The 16009-nt window shown below is 40.3% G+C and overlaps 1 protein-coding gene across 8 annotated transcripts in view; it reads right to left on the reverse strand.

Annotated features, from left to right (window-relative positions):
* LOC307126136 (uncharacterized protein) overlaps nucleotides 1–16009 on the reverse strand; it is an 86971-nt gene that overhangs the window by 25633 nt on the left and 45329 nt on the right. For all 8 annotated transcript variants that reach the window (XM_079816527.1, XM_079816526.1, XM_079816525.1 and 5 more), the window contains 3 exons: nucleotides 15046–15708; nucleotides 14540–14575; nucleotides 7182–7841 (listed from right to left, as the gene is read on the reverse strand). In XM_079816527.1, the coding sequence (XP_079672653.1) occupies nucleotides 7182–7841; nucleotides 14540–14575; nucleotides 15046–15708 (1359 nt within the window). The remainder of the gene's footprint in view (nucleotides 1–7181; nucleotides 7842–14539; nucleotides 14576–15045; nucleotides 15709–16009) is intronic.

The raw sequence follows: 16009 nt of genomic DNA on the forward strand, positions 1-16009 counted from the left end.
AGTTGGTTTGAAGGCACTTTCGGTATGTAAATATTGCTACTTTCATAATTTCTATGCATATTTACTTTAAATTGTTATCTTAAATGACAAATGTAGATTTATTCTTTATTTTGTTAATTGTATGATTGATTTCTGACAAAGTTGAAGCTAACTTTGTGATATAAAGAAACTTTGTTGTAATATTTGCACATGTAGATGCTGTACACTTACAGTAAAATTCTGAATTTTGTATTTCTACAGTTTTACGTTATTCCTTGGGCAACAGTAAAGTTTTGGAAATCAATCCTTGCGTCTGTTGTCTTTGGGAGGCGTTATCTGACTGCATACTCAAGCAAGGCGTTTGAGATAAAGGGCGGAACAGTAAAACGAAAACTCTTCGATGACCAACTTCTAGTTTCTAACTCCACGGCGTGGAGCAAGTAAGCTCACTAGGTGATCTTCCTTCTACAATGTCGAAGTCAAGCACCAAATCTGGATCACTGAGGCGAGCATCCAATGCATCATGTTCGTCACGGCATTCAAGAGGCTCATCAGCTGTAACCACAGCCGCTGCAATGGCTAGAGCAGAGGCCGAAGCGGCCAAAGCAGAAATAGCATTTGCTAAGAAAGAAAGTGAATTGAAAATACAAAAAGCCCAGCTTGAGGTATCACTAGAGACTTTAAGACTGGAAAAGAGAGTTGCAGCAATACAAGCGAAGGCAGAGGCTTTAGAGACCGCAGCAGAGCAAGAAAGTAGAGGGAATTCGAGTGTGATAGAGTTACCTATAGAAGATACAACAGAACGCACACAGGCTTACTTAGCAGAACAGGTGGATAGTGTCGTGGATTCACAAATACCAGTACTGGATGGGCCGTTTTATGATAAAAACGTTTCAGAAGTGCAACAAACACAGAATACTGAATCCTACTTGCAGCAGGAGGGTCAGCATAGTTTTTACGCCACACCACCCAAGTCTCAGCCTGCTGATGCAGTGTGCGTGCAGTATCCTACCATCTCGCAATCCATGGATGTACAGTTTGCACGTCCGGTTCAGCATGAGGTGTTCTCCAGGTCACCCCACGATGTGTATCACCAACGATCTGCAGCATTCCAAGGCAGTGAGGAAAGGAGCGTGAACAGGCAGATGCCGCATTACTATTTTCAGACTCAGTCAGCTTCACCCTTACAAGCTGGGCAGTATCAAGGTAATCTCTATGCAAATAATCAAATGTCTGACGTTGTCAAGTTTATTGCAAGACGTGAATTGGTATCCACCGGCCTTACGCAGTTTAACGATCAGCCAGAGACTTTCAGAGCATGGAGAGCATCCTTCATAAATGCCACTAAAGACCTTAACCTCTCACCTAGCGAGGAGATGGACTTGCTAGTAAAATGGCTGGGGTGCGAGTCAGCTGAGCATGCAAAACGAATCAGAGCAGTGCATATTAACCATCCACTACAAGGGCTCAGTCTGATTTGGGACAAACTTTATCAAACATATGGCTCGCCGGAAATGATAGAAAGTGCTCTATTCAGGAAATTGGAGAATTTCCCAAAAATATCAAACAGAGAAAGTCACAGACTGCGCGAGCTAGGAGATTTGCTTATGGAGATTCAAGCAGCTAAGCAGGATGGCGATCTGATGGGTCTTTCCTATCTAGACACTCCACGGGGAGTAAATCCGATAAGACAGAAATTGCCGTTCAGCTTACAAGAAAAGTGGCTCTCAGTGGGGTGTAAGTACAAAGAGGACTACAGGGTTTCCTTTCCACCCTTCAAGTTCCTAGTAGACTTTGTATGTCAGCAAGCTAAAATGCGCAACGATCCAAGTTTCTTTCTCACAACTGTACAGGAAGAATCCCGCAAACCAAACAGACAGTTAAACAAACCTGTGTTTCCCAGAGCTGTCACCACACACAAGATTCAGGTCTCCTCTGAAAATTCATTGGCTTCCAGTGAACTCAAAAATAAGGTAAACCCAGCAAAACAGTGCTTTCTACACAATAAGCCTCACCCTTTGTCCAGATGTAGAGGATTCAGGATGAAACCTATGGAAGAGAGAAAGTCATTGCTCAAACAACAAGGCATATGCTTCAAATGTTGCAACTCTGTATTACACATGGAAAAGAACTGTGATCAGGATGTTAAGTGTTCAGAATGTGGCAGTGTTACCCACACAGCAGTGCTCCATCCAGGCCCAGCACCATGGGTGAAAGAACCAAAATCCTTGACACCGGAGGATCACAAAGTGAGTGAGGACGTACCCTTGGAATCTGAGGTTTCCTCAGCTTGTACAGAGGTATGTGGAGACAGTCAACTTCCACGTTCATGCTCCAAGGTATGTCTCGTGAAAGTATTTCCTGGAGGCCACCCAGAGAAAGCAGTCAAAACATATGTGATATTAGACGATCAAAGCAACAGATCACTTGCAAGATCAGAATTCTTCGATCTGTTTGGCATTACCGAGGGTAATGTAGCCTACACTCTCAAAACATGCGCAGGCACAGTCGAAACAGAAGGCAGGCTAGCACTAGGCTTTCAAGTGGAATCCTTTGACGGAAGCGTAATCTTACCCTTACCAGTGCTGCTTGAGTGTAACGAAATTCCAGACAACCGCTCTGAAATCCCCACTCCAGAAGTGGTCAGTAACCACAGGCACCTAAAACATCTTGCAAGGTACATTCCGGAGCCCGATCATCACATTCCCATTCTTCTCCTGTTAGGCAGAGATATAATCAGAGTCCACAAAGCCCATTAGCGAGTGAATGGGCCACCAAATGCTCCCTTCGCACAAAAGTTGGACTTAGGATGGGTAATCATTGGAGACATGTGTCTTGGGAAAGTTCATAAACCTACCTCCGTTCAAACTTACCACACCAACATTATGGAGAATGGTCGGTCTACATACTTTCACCCATGTCCTAACAATTACACTGTAAAGAATAGATCCCAAAGGTTGCCACTTATCAAGGAGAGGACTCAAAGTCTAGCAGAATGGGATGTATTTCAGAGAACAAAAGATGATGAGAAAACCGCTCCGTCTATCGAGGACAGACTCTTTCTGCAGATCATGGACAGAGAAGTCTATAAAGATGAGGAAAATTCATGGGTTGCTCCACTCCCATTCAAGCTGCCAAGGCAATATCTGCCAAACAATCGTCCACACGCTCCCCACACGTGGAACGCTTCAATTCACTTTTACGATCTTTCAGGAGGAAGCCTGAGATGAAAAAAGACTTTGTAGCCTTTATGGATAAGCTGTTCCAAAATGACCATGCAGAAATAGCTCCTTCACTTGGTACCAATGAACAGTGTTGGTATTTACCTTCTTTTGGCGTATACCATCCAAAAAAGCCATCCCAGATCCGAGTGGTCTTTGACTCGAGCGCTCAATGCAAAGGTGTGTCACTGAACAAGGTTCTCTTGACGGGTCCTGACCTCAACAACAGCCTCCTCGGAGTCCTCATGCGTTTTCGCAAAGAGCCTGTCGCCTTCATGGTAGACATTGAACAAATGTTCCACTGCTTTAAAGTTCGACCTGCAGACAGAAACCACCTCAGGTTCCTCTGGTTTCATGAAAATAACCCAGAGGATGAGGTTGCGGAATACCGTATGAAGGTACACGTGTTTGGGAACAGTCCCTCTCCAGCAGTGGCCATTTACTGTCTCCGTCGGGCAGCTCAAGAAGGAGAAGAGGAATTCGGTCAAGACGCCCGCCAGTTTGTGGAGCAAGACTTTTATATGGATGATGGATTGAAATCTTTACCCTCCCCAGAGATGGCAATCGACCTGTTAAGAAGGACACAGGACATGCTGGCTGGATCTAATTTGAAGTTGCATAAATTGGCTTCGAACAGCAAAGAAGTTATGAGAGCTTTCCCATCTGAGGATTACGCCAACTCGCTGAAAGAACTGGATTTAGGTGTCAGCTAACTTCCTATGCAACGCAGTCTCGGCTTGCTTTGGAATCTGGACACAGAATGCTTCAACTTCCATGTCCAGAAGGATAAAAGGCCTTATACTGGATGTGGACTACTGTCTGTAATAAACAGTTTGGATGACCCACTGGGATTTGTGGCCCCTATCACAGTCCAAGGCAAAGTACTACTGAGGGAACTGACTGAGAACGCTACTGACTGGGATGCGCCCTTACCTGTGAACAGACAAAAGGTGTGGGAGGAATGGAGAGATTCTCTGGTAGAACTGCAACATGTACAAGTCCCAAGAAGCTATGGGCCCACATCAATGTCAGGTGCCAAGTACAAGGAGCTCTGTGTGTTTTCTGACGCTTCCGAGAAAGTAATTGCAGCAGTTGCTTACCTCAAAACTGTTGACTCAGATGGTAACTGGCAAATGGGGTTCATCACAGGCAAAGCAAGGCTAGCGCCACAACCAGAGCACACTATACCTCGTCTGGAACTCTGTGCGGCTGTCTTGGCCGTGAACATGATGGAAACAATCACTGCAGAGATTGCTGTCAAATTCAATGAGATTAACTTCTACACAGATAGTAGAGTGGTTCTTGGTTATATCTACAATGAGAAACATAGATTTCATGTCTATGTAAGCAATCGTGTACAGAGAATCCGGAACAGCACCAATCCTGAACAATGGCATTATGTGAGCTCAGAGCATAATCCAGCTGATGTTGCAACACGACCAATAGCTCCAACCAAATTGCAGGACACCATATGGTTCAGTGGACCGGCATTCTTGCAACACCCAAAAACAGAAACATTCCCTAGAGAACCCTTTGCACTTGTTGATCCTGATCGAGATTCAGAAGTTCGTCCAGAAGTAACAGTGTTGTATACCAGGGTCTCAAAACGCTTTGAACGCTTTTCGGACTGGAGCCGACTGATCAGAGCTGTTGGAAAGCTGATTCATATTGCTCGCTCTTATAAGCAGGGCCAAAACGACACCTCTCAGACATGCAAAGGATGGCACTGTTGTAAACTGCCTCTCAGTGCTGACACAATACTTCAGAGCACAGAAGTTGTCATACGAACAGTACAGCAGGAAACGTACTCTGACGAGCTGCATTGCCTCAAACGAAACAAACCACTTCCCAAAACCAGCACACTTCGGAAACTAGACCCCTTCATTGATCAGAGCGGACTGTTGAGGGTCGGAGGTCGACTGGTTAAAGCGGATCTAGGTTCTGAAGAAAAGAGACCCCTCATCATACCTGGTAGGAACCACGTAGCATTACTTCTAACATGACACTTTCATGAGCAAACGCATCATCAGGGTCGCCACTTCACAGAGGGAGCGATAAGATCTGCGGGCTACTGGATAATAGGAGGCAAAAGACGTGTGAACGGTCTCATCCATTCCTGCGTTATATGCTGCGAGACTCAGAAGATGGCAGATCTGCCCGCTGACAGGCTCAACGCAGAACCTCCCTTCACACATGTGGGATTAGATGTGTTTGGCCCCTGGTCAGTATCTGCTCGTAGGACAAGAGGCGGCTATGCAGAAAGCAAAAGATGGGCAGTGCTATTCACGTGTCTAAATATCAGAGCCATTCATATAGAAGTGATTGAGTCCATGGATAACTCCAGCTTCATTAATGCTTTAAGGAGGTTTCTGGCGATCCGGGGTCCAGTGAAACACATTCGCTCCGACAGAGGGACCAATTTCATTGGAGCTTGTAAGGACTTGCAAATTCCTTCCAACATTGATGAAAAGGCAGTCAAACAATTCTTGTCAGATCACAGCTGCTTATGGACGTTCAACCCTCCGCATGCGTCGCATATGGGTGGTGCATGGGAAAGGATGATTGGCATTGCTCGCAGGATCTTGGATTCTATGCTTTTTCAGATGACATCCTCCAAACTCACGCATGAGGTACTCTCCACCTTCATGGCTGAGGTCACTGCCATTATAAACAACAGACCACTGATACCTGTGCCAACCGATCCAACAGATCCTTTCATCCTCACACCTGCCACATTACTTACCCAAAAGACTGGTACTAGCTCAGTTCCACCTGGGGACTTTGGAAAGCCTGACCTGTACAAACAACAGTGGCGTACAGTGCAAAGCCTCGCAAATACTTTTTGGGACAGATGGCGTAAACAGTACCTTGTAACCCTTCAGCATCGACGAAAATGGCAACATCAAAAGCCCAACATTTCCAAAGGATGCATAGTTCTGCTCAAGGACTCTCAGTCTCAACGGAACGATTGGCCCCTGGGCATCATAACGGAAACTTACCCCAGCCAAGATGGGCGAGTACGAAAAGTACAAGTGAAAATCATTGGGAAGGATGGACCGAAACTGTTTCTGAGACCGATTAATGAGATAGTACTCCTCCTTCAGGAAGATTCTGAATAGACTATTCAGGTCTGAACTCAAGTAAGAAAGTTTGATATTCCCGGAATACCAGACGGGGAGTGTGCTGTTCTCTATGAACATTCTGCATTTATTTTATGATTCTTTTAATAAGTTGTAGTAAAGTGACCCCTTCTGTTCAGAGTTAAGTATTGCATTTAATATTATTTGAGTCCTTCTATGATGACATCACAAATGTGAGCCTAGTTTCAGCAGCAGCAAGGAAGAGCATGCGGTCATGGCTACTATTGCTCCTTGATTTAAGTTGGTTTGAAGGCACTTTCGGTATGTAAATATTGCTACTTTCATAATTTCTATGCATATTTACTTTAAATTGTTATCTTAAATGACAAATGTAGATTTATTCTTTATTTTGTTAATTGTATGATTGATTTCTGACAAAGTTGAAGCTAACTTTGTGATATAAAGAAACTTTGTTGTAATATTTGCACATGTAGATGCTGTACACTTACAGTAGAATTCTGAATTTTGTATTTCTACAGTTTTACGTTATTCCTTGGGCAACAGTAAAGTTTTGGAAATCAATCCTTGCGTCTGTTGTCTTTGGGAGGCGTTATCTGACTGCATACTCAAGCAAGGCGTTTGAGATAAAGGGCGGAACAACTATATATAATGTTGGATAGTCTATAGTAATGCAATCTGGGAATATTTGTGTGCCCTGATAATAATATAATTTAAATAATAAAAAATGAATAATACAAATAAACATCTCTTCTTTATTTTGGCTTAAAATATCGCAATAAATATTGTATTGTGAGTTTTGTATTGCAGTAGTTTTGTATCGTAACAGGATCGTTACACCCCTAGTAATTCACAAACATTTTGAAGATACTCTTTTAACTACCTTCATAACTCTCATCGGATTTTCCATCATCTCTGTGGTCATTTTCTTCCTCTGATCGGTTTTGCTCTTCATCCACTGGTGTTCCTAAAACATCCTGAAATATCTCACATGTCAGATATTCTTCCTGGTTTTCCTTGAGTGTCTTATCAACCATCTCAAATATCTCAGATCTTTCTGAATTGCTTTCATTAAGCTGCAGATGTCCTCCTCCACACTGCGTTATTAACTCACGGATTGCGTTATTTTTATTATTATAACTAAACATTGACACGTATGTCTCTTTATCAGTCGTGAGCACGATGGTGCGTTTAATCGCCTCCTCACTGAATTTTTTCAGCACATAATATACTCTTCTCATGTCCTCCTCAGTGAAGTCATTGTACTGCAGTACGAGTATGAACGCATGAGGTCCTGGATCAGACAGAGTCACACACTCTCTCACTGTCTGTGTGATGTGATGGTCTGAGATGTTTGTCTGGAGCAGCTGAGAACAGTTAACGATGCTCACGAGTCTTCCTCCGACTCGCTGCCTGTGATGCTGGAGCTGCCTCTCAGTTGAAGAAGCTTCACTCTCAAATGTATCTTCCCCTAAGATTAGGTTTCTCACTCGACTGCTTTCAGACACATTCTTCTCTAGTAGAACAATCCTCAGCTCACAATCTGAAACACACAAGAGACAACCACATCAGCCTGATGCTTCTTTTACATAACTTCATAATTTCTCTAAATATACACAGATATATGGTACAACCGGGGGTTAACGGTAGGGTAAAATCGGTCTTGCATAGCCAGAGCTTCAGACTGGCAGCAGAAGGTCTGGACTCAGGAGGCAGTCTGGCTGACAAGTAAACCATCCAATCTCACTTCGTTTTGTACAGCACCATGTTTAGGTGTTTGTAAATGTAAAGTCGCTTTTCCTACAATAACAGATCGGCATGAAAAACACTTGGACATATTTGTTGTTGTTGGTTTGAAATTGTTCAAGGTACTTAAGTCAAGTCAAGTCAAGTCAACTTTATTTATATAGCGCTTTTAACAATGCAGATTGTTTCAAAGCAGCTTACAGTGTTAAACAGGAAAATAATGCAGAATAATTTTATTCAGCCGTACAGCCATTCTGGAGAAAACGCTGATGTCATCAGTTCATTTCAATTATCATACAGTGGCAGTGTGGGCTTTCGATCAGTAATTAGATCAGTAATTTAGTTTATATGGTTAATTTAGTTTAATAATTAGATTTACTTTGATATTTAGTTGAAAAATTTAGAAAAATTTAGTGTCCAGAAATCAAGAATCAACAGGCAGCCTACAGCCGCTGAGAGGCTAAGCAACAGGAAAGATTTGTGATGCGTTTCCATGCATTTTAAAACATGAAACAGGAACGTTTTATTGTCATGATGTAATAGTACTATAAACGTTACAAACGGTCAACAAAAGTGAGCATTCCTCCCCACTCACCCCCTCTCTACATGGTCTACACAAAAGCAGGAAACACTCTCAGGTAAATACCCACATACACACGTGACCAACTACCCTGGAAACACCTACTCAAAATACAAAATAAAAGACAAACATTTTCTGCACTTACAAAGAGGTTTTATTTTTTAACTGAAGAATTTGGTATTAGGGGTAATAAAAAAGTGGCCCTGCTGCTGGGACTAAAGGCACAATAATTGACATACCTAATAATAAATAGCTGGCTAATTATGACATTCCATGCAACCAGAGGTGGGTAGAGTAGCCAAAATCTGTACTCAAGTAAAAGTACAAGTACTTACGGAAATATTTACTCAAGTAAAAGTAAAAGTAACAATCGTAATATTTACTTGAGTAAGAGTAAAAAAGTATTCAATGAGAAAACTACTCAAGTAGTTAGTTACTAGTTACTTTCGATCTGATTGATAAGAAGCGAAAACTAATGTTAACAATATTTGAATAATGCATTAGTAAATGTTTAAATTAACATAAAGATAAAGTGCATAAACATAAAGTGCTTTATAAGTGCAGTTCATTATTAGTTCATGTTAACTAACGTAAGCTAATGAACCTTATATATATATATGTGTGTGTGTGTGTGTGTGTGTGTGTGTGTGTGTGTGTGTGTGTGTGTGTGTGTGTGTGTGTGTGTGTGTGTGGGCATGTTTTTGTGAAATATCAGGACACAAATGTGTATAATGACATGGGTATGACATAGGTATTACAAAAAGAGGGTGAAATATGAGGACGTTCCCCATGTTCTAACTTTTCAAAATGCTTATAAATCACACAGAACAAGGTTTTTTTCACAGAAAGTGAACTGCACAGTCTCCTGTGAGGGCTAGGTTTAGGGGCAGGGACAGTGTGTGTGTGTGTGTGTGTGTGTGTGTGTGTGTGTGTGTGTGTGTGTGTGTGTGTGTGTGTGTGTGTGTGATTAATGGTTCAACAGTGTAAATTAATGGTGTGCTGGGCTAACTAGAGCTCTTCTTAAAACATACTTTGTTCTTATATTTTTATAAGTATAGGCTATTCTTTAGGTAGGAATAAAATACAATACCGTTTTTATTTGTATGTATTTTCTACACTTCAGACAGGTGTCTGTCCGGATTTGTGTATAGCCTATGCAAGACGTCACATTAGGCTATTCAATTTGTTTCGTTTTGTGAAGAAAAGGATATGTAAATGTGCAGATGTGAACGTTTGTTCGTGGACGTGTGTTGTTTGGAGGATTCAAACGATTTGTCAATGCTTGCACAAGAGCGCATATGAGGAAAACACTCGGACAGTGTGTGAAATAGTATTATAATAAGGGAAAATTTCCCATAGTTAACAAATGACCGTTAATAGTGTTCAAATATAGGCATCATTGTGACACTTACCGCTACATGTTCTTTTCAGGGTAGAATTCTTGTATGCTGAGCGATGTCAGTTTGTTTTGGTGCACACAACATGCATCGCATTATGAAACTATTCTTTTTGACATCTTGGAGTGAAAACATAGACTGAACTTGAGGCCACGGGCAATCTGCCTGTGGCCTCAAGTACCCATCTTTAAATCTACTCTAAAAGGACAAGTTACCCAAAAAATTTACTCAAGTAAATGTAACGAAGTAAATGTAATTTGTTACTACCCACCTCTGCATGCAACCAAGCAACCATCAAAACAATGTTAAAGAGCACCTATCATGGCATTTAAAATGTTCCAAATATTGTTTTAGAAGTCCCCAACAACAGTTTTGCATGCATGCAATGACAAAAAAGACTTTAGTTTTCTTATAATATGCATTTATTTTTACCTGTTTTGACAGCGATTCTCAAATGATTCCTTTAGTGATTCACTTTTCAAAACCCCGCCTTTACGTGACGCTAATCTGCGGTGATTGGTCCGATGACCCAGTCAGCTGTGATTGGTATAGTCTGTGCAGATATTTTCGGAAACGGAACGCCCATCAAAGTCTTATAGTGACAGTAATTTGTTAATATGTGTCAGGAGTTATGAATATGAAAGCCGCGTCGGTACCGTTTGATTGTAATATGAGCCTCAGCTGATCTCATTCATAAAAAAACTCCTCTATTCTCCTCACGAAGACTCGCGACAAATCAACATCCCTCAGGGCTTTTAGTTCAAAAGTGTGCAGATGAGGAGACATATTGATAGATTCTCATATGTCTGTGTCAAATTTCTAAACAGAGGAGTATTTTTTATTCAATACTTCCTCAAAATGCGCAGATGTCTCTTATGTGTTGTTTTCAATTCATACTGCCAGCTGGAGGGCGCTCTGTGCACGTGTAATCCATTTATGGTACAGATAGACGAAGAAGATACCATGTGCCATAATAGAAGTCCATAATAAAAGCTTCCTGAGATCGCGAAACATGCAAATAGAGACATTTGACGATTAAATAAACACACAATCGCGACAATGTATGGTTTGTCTTCAAGCCACTTAGTCTTCAAATGCTCATCCTTGGGCAGATGAAAGAAGTTTGCTTTTGAGTCGCACTTCAGAACACAGCGTCTCGTCTCCATGATGTTTTCTAGTTTTCACTGGCGTCTTGGAGAGCAATAAGTGGGCGTATCGTATTCAAATAACTTGACAAGTTGACGTCATCTAGTCAGAGAAAAAGCTTCGGTCTTCTAACGATTCTTAAAAATGACTCAGAGTCGACTCTTACTTTTGAAAGAAAATAACTATATATACGGTGTACTGTCATATTTCAAAACTTTGCAGGATGTTTTTGTTCACTTAGATCTATGTTACACACTACATGAAAGGTACATTTCAAAATTCCATGGTAGGTGCTCTTTAAATCAGTGTTAAATGGTTAGTTCACCCAAAAATTAAAATTAGCCCATGATTTACTCACCCTCAAGTCATCCTAGGTGTATATGACATTCTTCTTTCAGACGAATAAAATCTGAGTTATATTAAAAAGGTTCTGGCTAATCCAAGCATTATAATAGCAGTAATAGTTGCTCTGTTTTTGAAGTCCATAAAAAATACATCTGTCAGTCAAATAATGTGCTCCACACGGCTCCGGGGTGTTAATAAAGGCCTTCTGAAGCGAATCGACACGTTTGTGTAAGAAAAATATTCATATTTAAAACTTTATCAAGTAAAGTTCCGGCCGATCGGCTTTCGTGGAAAAGTGTTGAAAGTGCCTTCTCGCAATTCAAGACGAGCGTAACTGGTCGCTTTAGTCTTTCGATCGGCAGAGGCACTTTCAACACTTTTTCCATAAATTGAATACGGAAGGCGATCGGCAGAAACTTTACTCTATAAAGTTTTAAATATGGATATTTTTCTTACACAAACGCATCGATTCACTTCGGAAGGCCTTTATTAACACCCCGGAGCCACGTGGAGCACGTTATTTGATGGACAGATGCATTTTTTATGGACTTCAAAAACAGAGCAACAATTACTGCCATTATAAAGCTTGGATTAGCCAGGACTTTGGTAATATAACTCAAATTTTATTCATCTGAAAGAAGAATGTCATACACACCTAAGATGACTTGAGTAAAGCATGGGCTAATTTTCATTTTTTGGTGAACTATCCATTTAATGTGTCAACGTTAACTGCATTGAATCAACATCCACACAGAATGAAATCAACTGCAAATAAAAGACAACAATAAATCCCTCAAGATTCTTACTGAGGTTTAGATGTAGATTTTTTGATTTTGGTTTTATTGAAAATGTTTTTAAAATTATGGTGATATGGTGTTTGCTTTAGTTTTTTTAGGGGCAGTTTGACCCTTGGCTTTTATGTGAGTTTGTCGTCTTTGTAACAGTGTTTGCCAAAACACATATTTTTTGCACAAAAGAAAGCATTGTTGGTGAATATTATTTATTAATAACAAATAGTTACTTTTGGTCAGTTATAAGATTAGTGAATTATTATACTTTATGCTACTGAAAACTATATCACATGATCATTTGTAGTTCTGGCTTTATTTTATGCAAAAAAATATGTGTTTTGGTAAACACTGTTCTCATCTCTCGTGCAGGAGAAGTGGTTCAGTCAAAACGCTGCATCTGTAACTGCATGAGAGAGTAATATATGAGCCGCAAGTTTCCCTCTGACATGTTGTAGCTAAGCTTTATTTAACATCACAACTGATGTAACAGGGAAAAGAAAATTGTTATGAATTGTGCCAAAATGTTTGTTCATTTTATAATTTCCATGAATATCATATTTAAGTGCATCCAGCGATATGAGGACACCTACAGGGATATGGGGACACCTACAGGTGACTAGGGTAAATTATGGTGTCGGACATTTTCTCCTCAGTCGCATTAAGCTGTTGAGGAGAACGGTAGGTGTAAAATCTCTCTCCGGTTTAACAAATAAAATATCGTCAGAGATGATGTTATTTATCTTTCAAGGTCAAAATTGTTCTTTCAAAAGTGTATGTAATATTTGAGTTATAAGCAATATAGGATGGACTGATAATCTTTCTCTGTATTTTCTCGTTGTTTATTTTCACTTGTGCATTTGTTTCTGGCAGTTGTGTGACCGGATGAGCTTTATATCACATTTGTGTGGTGTCATTTCATGCATTTCAGGTATGATGCACTTATGTTTGTATGATGTTACATTTATATGTTCAGAGAAAAAAAATGAAATTGAGCTCTTAAGTTAACTTGGTTTATTGCTTATTGAACTGTTGTTTGAGTCGCATTAAGCTGTTGAGGAGAACGTTGTGTGACCGGATGAGCTTTATATCACATTTGTGTGGTGTCATTTCATGCATTTCAGTTCAGTAAACACGAGTGAGCTCAGTCTACGTCTCCCGTGTGGTCATTTTCATGAAAAGAGTGAACCAAAAAAAGGGGGTTACAATGGTGCCGTGACCCGGATGGGAGTGAGGTTTAGGGGGGTGAGTGTAACAAAGGCCAGCTAGTAGTCTCTGTGCGAGTAAACCTCACTCCTCTGATCTCAAGTGACGCTCTAGCGACTGACGCTAGAGGTTGCAGCCTTTAGCCTCCTTGTTAGAGCGTCCGACTCTCATGCCGGCGGACCCGGTTCGAGTCCCGCTTGGAGCGAGGCGGTTCGAACAGGAGGGGTTGCACTGACAAAACATATGGAATACTTGGAGTCAGATACGGAAATTATTATTTTTGACATCACTACAAGGAAATAATCCGATTTATTAATAAAGTCATGTAAACGCGGTTTACTTGCGTTGACAGGTTACTGGTTTGCATGTGAACTAGGAAAACTGGTTATTTCAATAAGCTGATATTTGTGAGTTATCAGTTTACTGGTGTGCATGTAAATGTGCTTAGTGATTCAATGCCATAACCATTTTATTTTCAAAACAATTTCAATATTAATTGCAGGTGCAAACACTTTAACATTGATTTAACATTGTTTCGATGGTTGCTTGCTGTCTGTCTGTTACGTTTTTTGTTTGCCAGCAATATTCTGTATTTCTTTAAAACGGGTGATTCTCCAGAGGTTGGAGATTTAGCTGCTTCATGTCAACCTTTCTCGCTCGTTGTGCCACTCCCACACCATACACACGGCAAAAAAGTTCTAGAGAACAAAATAGTTCTCTATTTACAGATATAACAAAACATGCATGGGCAAGTGACGTATGTATGCAATTTCCCACAAAAACCACCCTGTCAGGTCTAAAAAATAAACACTTGTGACAGTCTTTCCACAGTGAACCAGGGTAAGAAAAAAACATCTTTTGAATAGGGATTGATGTATTGACTAATTTACATTTTGATCATTTTGAGCAAAAGGTTACAGTGTGCACCTTTAAGAATTGACTATTGTCTTTGTTACATTACTGATCACAGTAACAGACACTGTCTCCTTCAAAATTCACATTGTTATGTTGCTGTCATATCATTCAGACTTACTGATGGGACGATCAATATCTGGACAACTTCTGCCCACTGCAAAACAAGAACACAAACCAGTGGATTTTAATTATACACAAGGCTACATGTATGATTCATAATGACAAAAAAATATAGCTCATAAATTTGATCCAACTTAGTAGTTTTGATAGACAATATTAAGCAAGCACATAATACTGAAACATCAGAGTACATCTGGTCCCACTCTACAGGGTGTTAAATGAACACTGAATCAGTGTTAAAGTTAATGAGATAATCAAGTGATTAATTAAGTAATGATTGAGCTTTAGGGATGAACACCTGATGATAATGAGCAAAATCACTGAAGGACAGAGAAACACAACTGACTGATTTAACACTGGGGATTTTGCTGTGTATTCTAAGCTACAATCCTGATACTGATGTTACTGATCATCTGCTCCAAGCTTCAAGGTCTTGTTGCTAAAACATAAATGTAAAAAGATGTTGCAACATTCAGAAACATTTTAAGAGTAAAATTAATTCACCCTCTGGAATAAGATGCTGCTTTTCAATCTCCATTTTCCTCAGTTCTTCCTTTATTTCACGTCTGACTCTGTTCTCTTGAGCTTTCACAAACATCTGAAGTGAATATGGTTCAGTGTTCATATTCTCTATATAATCCAGCAGTTCTGGGATCTGTCTTGAGTCTTCAGGTTCCTTTAACCCCATCACTCTGTACTGACCTCCACAACGACTGATTAACCTCTGAGAATCTGGGCTGGATTTAATAAAATCTTGTGCACGTTCTTTAGTCCTATATGAGGTGAAGAGCACAATTAAATGCTCTCTGGAGTCAAATATCCTCTGGATCTTCTCAATTTCTGATCTTTCTCCATCACTCAGAGGCCCAACTGTAACAATGAGGAGGAAAACATGAACTCCAGGATCACAGAGAGACACACAGCGGAGAGTCTGGCGCATCACTTCCTCCTCTGAGAGCTGACTGAGAGCTGGAAGATCCACCAGACTGACCAGACGTCCATGAAGCTCCACATCACTCCACACACACACTGATGTGGACACTTGAGCTGATATGGGTGTGTGTTTCCCCAGTAAAAGCTTTGACATGGAGGCTTTCATTTCCTCATTACATCCACACACTGCCAAGATCAGCTTTTGATTTTTAGACATGCTAAATGCACTTGGTGCTGAAAAACAAAAAATAGTCAGACATATAAATTAGCGTTTTGTACCGGATATAATTTGTCATTAAAAACATTTTACCATTCATTCATTTTTTTCTTTTAGCAAAAATGACAGAGGATACTTAAAACAAGAAATGTATCTGAGAAGCAAGACTATTAGCTATAAATATATAATAAATGTATCACTCTAACCCCACTGAATCATTTTACTTGTTTTAAAGGTCCTGTTCTTCGTGATCCCATTGTTCAAACTTTAGTTAGTGTGTAATGTTGCTGTTAGAGCATAAATAATACCTGTAAAATT

Source organism: Gobio gobio (assembly GCF_949357685.1).
Source record: "Gobio gobio genome assembly, chromosome: 1".
Classification (NCBI taxonomy): domain Eukaryota; kingdom Metazoa; phylum Chordata; class Actinopteri; order Cypriniformes; family Gobionidae; genus Gobio; species Gobio gobio.